Source organism: Brassica oleracea, chromosome C2 (genome assembly GCF_000695525.1).
Source record: "Brassica oleracea var. oleracea cultivar TO1000 chromosome C2, BOL, whole genome shotgun sequence".
Lineage (NCBI taxonomy): Eukaryota > Viridiplantae > Streptophyta > Magnoliopsida > Brassicales > Brassicaceae > Brassica > Brassica oleracea.
The window spans coordinates 23,634,040-23,643,941 of record NC_027749.1 but is presented as its reverse complement, the minus strand read 5'-3'; the positions used below and the strand labels follow the sequence as shown (position 1 = coordinate 23,643,941).

The following is a 9,902-nucleotide window of genomic DNA, read 5'->3' as shown; positions in this document are numbered from 1 at the left end:
TTTTAAAAAATTTAATAGCACGATTTTTGTGGAGTCAATCAAGCAAGATATATATTAGTTGCCTAAGTAACTAAATTTGTTAGCACGAAAAGAGAATATTTGGTTGTTATACTTAAAAGTGGTTTTGATAATTTATTATTGAAAATTGGATAAAGAAGGTGTGAAATGAGGGAATCAAGTAATTAGGATTCTCGTTCAGATATGTTAGTTTGTAAGATCGATATATGTGGAGTTAATGTGTTGGAATTGTGTTTTTGTTAAGTTTAGATTTTGTGTATATTTGTTTTTGAAATATATGCCTTATTTTTATCTTGGAAGTTACGTTCTGTTAAAATCTAGCCGTTTTTATTAATCCTATTTTAAGTTAAAATCTAAAGTATTAAATATATGCCTTATTTTGTTTTGTTCACATTTTTAAAAAGCATGTTGAATTTTTAAATTAAAATCTAAAGTATTAACTATATCTATGCATCCAAACAAAACAGTTTTTATTAATCCTACTATTCATATACCCAAACAACTATGAAATGTACTTCACTTTTAATAATATAGATAGATGTTTGAAATTGAATATCTTTTATAGCCTTTTACTGTATATTTATTCATAAATCTATAGATCTGAAATAGAAATATTGGAGAGATTTGCCACTAACAAATATGCTTATATTAGAAAATTTTGCGGGTCTGTTATTCGACGGCTACACTCACCAAAATATGTTCATAACAATTATGCTTTTACCAAAAGTACCACTTAGTGATATCTCAACTTAAAATAGTTTGAAAGCTTTTGATATATTCTTTACTAAGTGGTGTATTTCAAGTTAGCAATTAGAATCTTTATGTGTATATAAATAGAATAAAAAATCCATACGAAATTTGAAAATATTTGGAAATAAAAATTAATTAAAACATTGACGAATCATCACGTGTAAACTGTTTAAATTTATGTATAATTTTTTTCTGCTAACAAATTTTTATTAGTTTTTTTTTTTTTTTTTTTACAGCAACATTCACAGACTCATGTAGACTCTGTAAATCAAGGTGGCAACTCCGCATCCATGTGTACGACAAAAGACGGCTGGTTCCGAGCACTACATGTCAAACGATCCGCCTTTATGTTTTCCGTCCTAGGTACATGAACGATATCTGAGTTGGTGAAGCTTCTTAAAAGTATAATGTCTTCCAGGTAGCTTTCAAATGCTGGTCATTCCTCTGGTTCCGAAACCATCTTCACCAATTGAGAACAATATGTTGCAAACGTCACCCAAAACTGTGTTAAATTCTTCATACATTCCATTGCCCAAATTAATGCCTCCATCTCCGTATGAAGATGAGAAAGACATGCCCTCACATTCCTTGCCCCTAATAACCCGTCAAACCCCGGTAGTGTGCTGAACCAGCCTTGCCCTGAAAATAAGTCTTTCTCTTTCTAGGAACTGTCTATACACCATCTTCCTGTAATCTCAGAATTAGGTCTTATCTGACCCGCTTGTACCAACCTGGTATCATTAATAACCTGTGCCTCAGCTCAAAGTCATGATTCCAATTCTGCTAAGTTGAGTGTTTCTCTCGGATCAATATCAAGATTACTGAAAACTTTTTTATTCCGGTCCTTCCAGATGTACCATAATATCCATGCAAACTGATGGTCTTCCATTTTTGGGTTAACTCTCCAAAATAGATGGTCTATGTTAGCAAAAAGAGAACCCATAGGAAAGAGATTTGGATTTGATGGAATCTTAGATAGTGCCCACACCTGACGTGCCAGGGGACATTCAAAAAACACATGATTTATTGATTCCTCCGAATCTCCACACCTTGCACAACATGTATCTCCTTGTATTCTTCTTGCTTTTAGATTTTTTGTTACCGCTATACAACCTGTCACCAGCTGCCATAAGAAATGCTTTAACTTTTAAGGACACTTCAATTTCCAGCAAAATGCCTTAAGTATATCCACATTTGGTCCATAAAATTCTGGTGGTTTTTCCTTATCAGGATATATCCTTTCTATCTGATACCCTGATTGTACCGTGTATTTTCCGTTATTAGTTAAATGCCATCCATTCCTATCTTCCATCTGATTCCTACCCAAAGGAATACTTTCGATCATTTTTGCATCTTGGGGTTCCACCAATGTCCTAATGGCCTGTAAATTCCATTTCCGTCTTGTTTCCTGTATTTTCTTCTCAATATTCTTTAGATACTTGATTTTCTTAGTGTTCCTTATAATTTTTTTCCGAAAGAATCTTAGGATAATTGACTTCAATATATCATTAATATTTTTAATAAAAAATATTTAAATTGTTTAGTTGATAAACAGAAAGACATCTGATTTAATTATGCAAAATACATCTGGGTTATTTTTTCTTCTTAACACAGATGTATGATATTATTTGATAAGTGAATTTGTTTATTTGTTATTTTCTCCTTGATTTTAGAATAAGTCTTTAGAAAATATATATATATATATATATATATATACATATATATATATATATATGTATATTTATATTTATCATGATATTTAAGATAATTAATAAACATTAACCTATTCTACCGATATGTATACTAATATTTTTTAAAATATATATTTTAATATATACACTTATAATGATATTTAGGAAATTTAGTTAATAAATAGATATTAACAACTGATATTAAAATATATACCGATAATCATAATTACATTTAGGGATAATTTGAAAAATACACTATTTGGGATTTGAAATTTGATAAATACACATCTATTTTACTTTTATCCTGGTTTATTTGGTAATTAAAATTTTATAACTAATTAATATATAAATATATATAACTAAAACTAAACTTATAAAAATTATTATTATTATTATTATATGTGTTTGTAGTAAATGTTTTGAGATAAAAATATGTTCGTGTTGTTGATTCCTGGTGTATCTTCACACATACAAGGACCGATGGATTGAATCATACACAATTTGTAAAGAAATTATCTTCAACTGCAAGAGTTCATTCGTTGTCCAGATTCACAATGTTCATTAGCTATCATCTCTTCCCTAGAATCGTTGTGTGATAATCAAAGAAGAAAGTTACGGTAAGGAATAAACTGTAGTTAAAGAGAAAATATGCAGCAAGGCATCATTTGCTTCTTATATTTCTTGTATGGGTTTGTTTCATGCATGTCTACTCGTACATCAAAACAAAATCTTCCAATCCGAGAAAGTGATCATTTAGTTATTGTTATAGACGTTTGTGTTGTTGACTAATGGTTTTTGTTTTTGTTTAAATCATAAGAACAAAAATACTGGGAATTTGCTATTGATTGTTGTTAAATCTGATTGTTGTTGATTTTATTATAAAAATGTTTTTTCGAAAGCATAGGATTCTAAAGTGATTTATTTTTTTATTAAAAAAAATAGATATTAATATACTTGTAAACATTGCAATTGGATAGTTTGGTAATTTCATTTAGGAATAAGTGTAGTTTTCCAAAAAAAAGTATAAAGTGATATGAATTTCAAAATAAAATCTCTTATGAATGTATTTTTCCAAATTTTCACGTACATTTATCTTATATTTAGTTATGATTTTAATGACTAATATTATACTCCATTTTTTGATTCTTATTAGAAATATTGATCCAAATACAGATTATTACAATGCTAAAATTAAGATTAAAGGTAAAGCATCATTAAAAATATGTTGAAAATATAAATTTTATACTTATGTTAAATATTATATATATATATATATATATATATATATATATATTTAACATTAAAAAAATCATAATCCTAACTTTAAATATATTAATTTGTATTTGTACATTCCGAACATCAAAATCACCAAATGAATTTATGCTAATAATGAATTTATCTGTATAATCACAAATATTATCAAAATAATATATTTAAAACCAAAATAGTAAATTTTATATAAAGTTCAAAATGAAAATTAACTTCTTTTTTTTTTTTTTTTTTTCTTGTTATGACCGTTTTTGGTAACTCCGCATCCATGTGAACGACAAAGGACAATTGCTTGCGTGCACTACGTGCTAAGCTATCCGCCCGAAGATTCGCCGTCCGAGGTACATGTACGATGTGTGAGTTGAGGAAGCTTCCTTTGAGAAGCTTGATATCTTCCAAATAGCTTTCAAAATTAACTAAAAATATTAAAAAATATGGAAGCATGAAAAACATTAAATAACACTAAAATTTTGACAAATAATAAACAAAATATAAATATAATCTAAGAAAATACATATATAATTTTTTGAAATTTATTATTTTAGTTTCTTTGTCTCACTGTTTTTAAAATATAAATTATAGATAATATAATATATGGTGGCTATTATTATTTTGTTGATATTTTATGGGTTGTGGTTGTTTATAATCTTTTCAGTGCCACTATATTTTTTTTTACAATAAGTATTTAATTTCAAATCCAAGTTTCATAATTTGATTATTACTATAGAAAATATTTTGATCCAAAATCTACATTCCATAAATAAAAATATGAAACAAAAGAACTTAATTTAATATATTGATTACCATTATGAATATTGAAATTTTATAATTTATATTAATAATTTAAAATTTGTATCTAATTAATAATATTTTATAGAAAATAAATATTAGAAATAATAATTGTTAGGTACACATATATTAGTCCGCACAAAGTACGAGCAATCAACTAGTGTTTAATTGTGTTCGGCGTTTCTATGGAGTGGATCCCCAAATGATACGTCTAAGGCAAAAGTGGCTTGGAAGGAGGTATGCAGGCCGATGCAGGAGGGAGGATTAGGGGTAAGAAGTATAGCAGAAGTGAGTTTGGTTTTCTCGCTCAAGCTGATATGGTGTCTGTTTAGTGAGCCACACTCCCTTTGGGTAAGATGGGTGAAACAGTACATCTTCCTTAGAGAATCTTTTTGGGATGTTAGAGACACGGGTCTGGGTTCATGGATTTGGCGGAAACTTTTGAAGTTGTGTACATTAGCGAAACAGTTCGTGAGGATGGAGGTTCATAATGGACAGAATGTCAGGTTCTGGACAGACATATGGCACCCTCAAGGCAGACTAATTGAGCTCTCTGGTGAGATTGGGACACTAAAGCTTGGTGTGACTAGAACAGCTCTGATTTGTGATGTAAGGAATGAAACAGGTTGGGTCTTTCGTAGATGCCGCGATGGACAGATGCGTGAGCTCATAAATTTGGTTGAAACTCATCGGATGGAAGAGAATACTCACTTACAGGATGTTGTTTTATGGCGAAAGAATGAGACTGAATTTTGCAAGCATTTCTCTACTGCTAAGACATGGCATAGGATCAGAACCCATGGACCTAGTAAAGAGTGGAGTAAAGTGATTTGGTTCATGTTTGGAGTGCCGCGGTTCACCTTTATAACCTGGCTGGCGATAAGGAATATGTTGTCCACTGGAGAACGTATGCGATCATGGGGTTAGGTGCAAGGCTGTATCTTCTGTGGAGAGCCAAATGAGACGAGAGACCACTTGTTCTTTGCCTGCCCTTATACTTACACGCTTTGGATCGAGGTGGTAGGTACTTTGCTGGGGAGACCGCCTGATCCTGACTGGAAAAACACGCTTCAACACCTCATAACTCATGGATTTGGAGAACTTGAATACATTCTAGTGAGGTTGGTCTTTCAAACTACAGTCTACATGATATGGAGGGAGAGGAATGATAGAAGACATTTAAAGAAACCAAGACAGTCAAACCTATTGGCAAAGATTATTGATAAGACAGTGAGGAATCGAATTACAACTACGGGTTATACGAAGAAACCACGCTTAAGGGTTTAATGCTAGCATGGTTTCGAGCACATATGTAGGGAAGATCTCTTAGTTTTCATTCCAAAAGTTTCTTTTGTACATAAATATTCTTATAGCTGATGATTAATAAATTTAACATTTCGTAAAAAAGAAAACTAGTATTGAATTAAAATGAAAGAAATTAACAAATTAATCACATGTTAATAGACAGAAAATATATTTTTAAAAGAACCTAGAAGATAAAAACGGTCACGTATTAAAACTTCCTAGATCTTAATTTTGTTTTCCTAAGATTCATATAATTTTTAAACATCAAATTCTCAAACAAAACATATGCTCTTCAGACTTTTTTTTAACAAAAAAAAACATGTGCTCTTCTTCGACGTGAAACAAACTTCCTTTATCATATTTTTTTTGTTTATTCCACTATAAATTCAGTTAAAGAAGAATTTTAGTTCTATGTCAAATATAATTCATCACATATGAAAATAACGATTTTGTCTTGCATTATTTTATTTTATAATAATTTTTAATTAGAATATATATATATATATTATCGCATTACAATGTTAGTTAAAAATAAATATCATTCATATCACTTTGAAATTATACAATAATGATCATAAAAATTATGCATAACAATTACAGATTAACAGTAAATAAATTAAGCTATTTTCTTAGAGATGTTTGTTTCATTGGTTGTTCTATTCCGGTTTGGTTATCCATGTCACTTCAAGTTTGATTAATAGAATAACCGTTTGTTACCAAATAATAAAATAAAATAAATTAAGCTCATTAGTCATTACTTCAATTTATGAAATTAAAATAGATAATATCCGTACTTCTGCAAGAGAGCCAACTAAATAGACTTGCCTTTAACTTAAAATTCAAACATATTTTCTTGTAAACAAATTTATCTCTTATATAGTTTCTAAAAAATAGACCTTGTCCAAATAGTTGTTGTTTGTCCGAATCTGTTCATGACTTCATTGCGATCTCATGCGGCACATATGATAGGATCGGAGATCATTGATTTATCATGTGTGTTGGATATATAAAGTACCTCTCTAATGGATAATAATTATGTATTCGATGTAATTATTAACAAATAAAATAATTCACTTGTTATATAAAGTCGATGATAAAAAACGTTTTAAAAAGCAAACCAATATGATTTCTTGCATCTGTTATATGATCATAATTTTAATATCATGTACCGTATTATTATTTTTGGTGAACTTTTAATTTTAAAAGAAATCACATAAACATTTCGAGAGAACTAATTAGTGGAATTTGTGTGTCCACCCATGTTAGTTGTTAGATATGAACCACTCAGCTATATGTGCCTCTACCACGTACCTTTATATGAGACCAATACATAGAATCTCATCATGTTATTTGTTGTTAACGTCTGAACGCGTTGATTATAACCAAACAAGAACATGAATATAAAGAGAAAACGACTCTAATCTGTCCCTAATCAACTCCCAAGGTGATGTTTGAACTCTTTCCGAAGACTGGTCGTCTTATCCAACACTAGCACATGCATGCTCTTGTTTCCCTATCATCTCTTTTTCTTAAAAGTGACACTTCTTTATTCAATACATAGGATTGATTAATATATCTTGACGACTATTTATAATTTTTTCCATGATTCATAGATTCATTAGCATAATTATTAAACCCATGGATTATATGTGAACCATAATTAATCACTTGATATTACATGCCTAATCCATTACCATGTTGCACCATGGCTTCATGCATCATCCAATGTATGAAGAAGAAGAAAAAAAAAACTAAATTCGCCTCTTAAGGATCATATGATTCGTATCTAATTTCTCTTGTAAACAGATTAATTAAAAGTTAAAACTAATCACCCGAATCTTACCAAATCACACTAATCTAATTTAATTACGGAAACAAATAGAGCAAAAGTCATGACCTAAGGAGGCAATTTCGTGAATATCTCACAAACCAGTGGCATTGTCATACTTCTTTTACTATATAAACCTCGTCCCTCGCACATTCTCAAAGTCCCTCTGACATTTTCTCTCTCTCTCTCTCACACTTAACCGGATAGAAACTACTTAACCGGAAAAATGGCTGGAGGCCTCGGAAAATGCAGTAAGATTCGTCACATTGTGAGGCTGAGACAGTTGCTTCGACGGTGGCGCGACCAAGCACGGATGTCTTCTTTCAGCCGAAGTGTCCCGTCTGATGTACCGTCAGGACACGTTGCTGTCTACGTGGGGACCAGTCGCAGAAGATTTGTCGTGCGTGCAACGTATCTGAACCATCCTGTCCTAAGGAATCTTCTGGTTCAAGCGGAGAAAGAGTTCGGTTTTGTGAACCAAGGTCCGTTGGTTTTCCCCTGTGAAGAATCGGTTTTCGAGGAGTCGGTTCGGTTTATATCCCTCTCTGGTTCAACCCGGTCAAGAGGGTTTACTTCTCCCGACGTTTTCAAGAAGAACTGTCACGTGGAGATCAGAAGCAAGCGTGATCTATGGATTGAATCTCGGCCGTTGCTTCACGGCGTCTCCGAGAAAGCAATATGGTGATCATCACTTGTCGGTGACGTACAAGAAAATGTATCGAAGCCAGTTTTGGAATAATGGTAATTGACATTTATGTTTATTTATTTGTTTCGTGCTGAGTGAGGAGACTACTGAGATGAGTCAGACACGGTGGCGAATACAAAGGAGGTGGCCGTGAAAGGTGGCTGAGTCATTCTACCGAGTCGGTGTTGTGAGTGTTGGCTGTATATCCTCCATTTTCAATTAAATTGTAAATATGATTTTCTAACGAATAATATGTAAAATTCCACAGCATTATTATGTTAATGATCATTATTCTTATAGAACATGGAGCTAAAATTATAAAACAAATGATTAACTAACATCACTATATATCATGAATTTGTTCTAAACATTAATAAACAAAAGAAAAATTGCATATTGTAATTGTCTAATGAATTCGTACAGATTTAAATATAATTATATTAAGGATTAATAATTTACGTTTTATATTAAAAAATATATTTTATAGTTGGCTTGATTAGTATGTAATTAAACTAAATAGTAGCAGAATCATGGAAAGAACTGAATTGTTAAAAAATATTATGTGAAATAATCATAAAGCATTGAAGATTAGTTTACCGTATTAATAGATTACGAACTTTTATTATTTTACTTAGATATATAGCATATATCACAATTATTAAAACGTAAGAACTTGAAAATACTTGTATTGAATTGTAGTGTATAGTTTTTAGATAAATCATAGTAGTAATATAAAAAACTATAGTAGTTTATAGCGTTTCAATAACGAACCTCTAATATAAAATAAATTAGAGTGGATTTACAGAAAAAATTGATCAAATATAAATGAACCTCTAATATAAAATAAACTAGAGATTGATCCGTGCTCCTGCGCGGATTTTTTTTCTTACATTTTATACATTGATATTTATTTTTTTATAATTAATATTATATATTTTAGATGTGTTGTAATATAACTAATTGTATTCAAAAGACTTGGACCGAATCGGGTAATATGGTTATTCTTCGTACATATATCCGAACCCATTTCAAATACATTTGTTATTTAAATATTATTAGGTTCCTATAATTCAGAACCGAACTCATCCAGATCCAGAATGACTAAACTCAAAATCCGCACATAAATTTATAATATTCAAGCCTAATTTCAAACAGAAAAATGATACTCGAAAGGAACAACCGTACCTAAATGGATAGCCAACGTTCGTGCCTAACTGATTTTATAAACTAATAAAAGAGACTCTTTTTATGTGTTTGGTTGAATTAAGTGAAATAGAAAGAAAATAATTATATGGAGTGAGAAATTAAGTGAAAATAAATGTAATACATTTTCATTATTTTGATTTAAGTTATTATTTTATTGAGAAAACGTGTATTTGAATTATGTTTTTGGGTATGTAATTTTTCACCGATTGAAACTAAAAAAAAAGTATTAGTAAAACAAACTAAACCGAACTTTTAACCATATGCAAAACCCAGTTATATTACATTTTTGATTTTATAATTTGCACAAAGTTATTGTTGAAAAATAATGAATTAAAATATGCACTATTATTATTATGGTAAT

At 30.2% G+C, this 9,902-nt stretch overlaps 2 protein-coding genes across 2 annotated transcripts; both read left to right on the top strand.

Moving 5' to 3' along the window:
- The first annotated feature begins 4,766 nt into the window (after positions 1-4,766).
- Positions 4,767-5,444, top strand: LOC106323769. The gene has a single exon (XM_013761841.1). It carries the CDS (start codon positions 4,767-4,769, stop codon positions 5,442-5,444), a length of 678 nt encoding a protein of 225 aa, XP_013617295.1.
- A 2,383-nt stretch (positions 5,445-7,827) lies between these two features.
- LOC106325613 (auxin-induced protein 6B-like) lies at positions 7,828-8,359 on the top strand. Its single transcript, XM_013763659.1, has one exon. It carries the CDS (start codon positions 7,877-7,879, stop codon positions 8,333-8,335), a length of 459 nt encoding a protein of 152 aa, XP_013619113.1. The 5' UTR covers positions 7,828-7,876; the 3' UTR covers positions 8,336-8,359.
- The last annotated feature ends 1,543 nt before the right edge of the window (positions 8,360-9,902 follow it).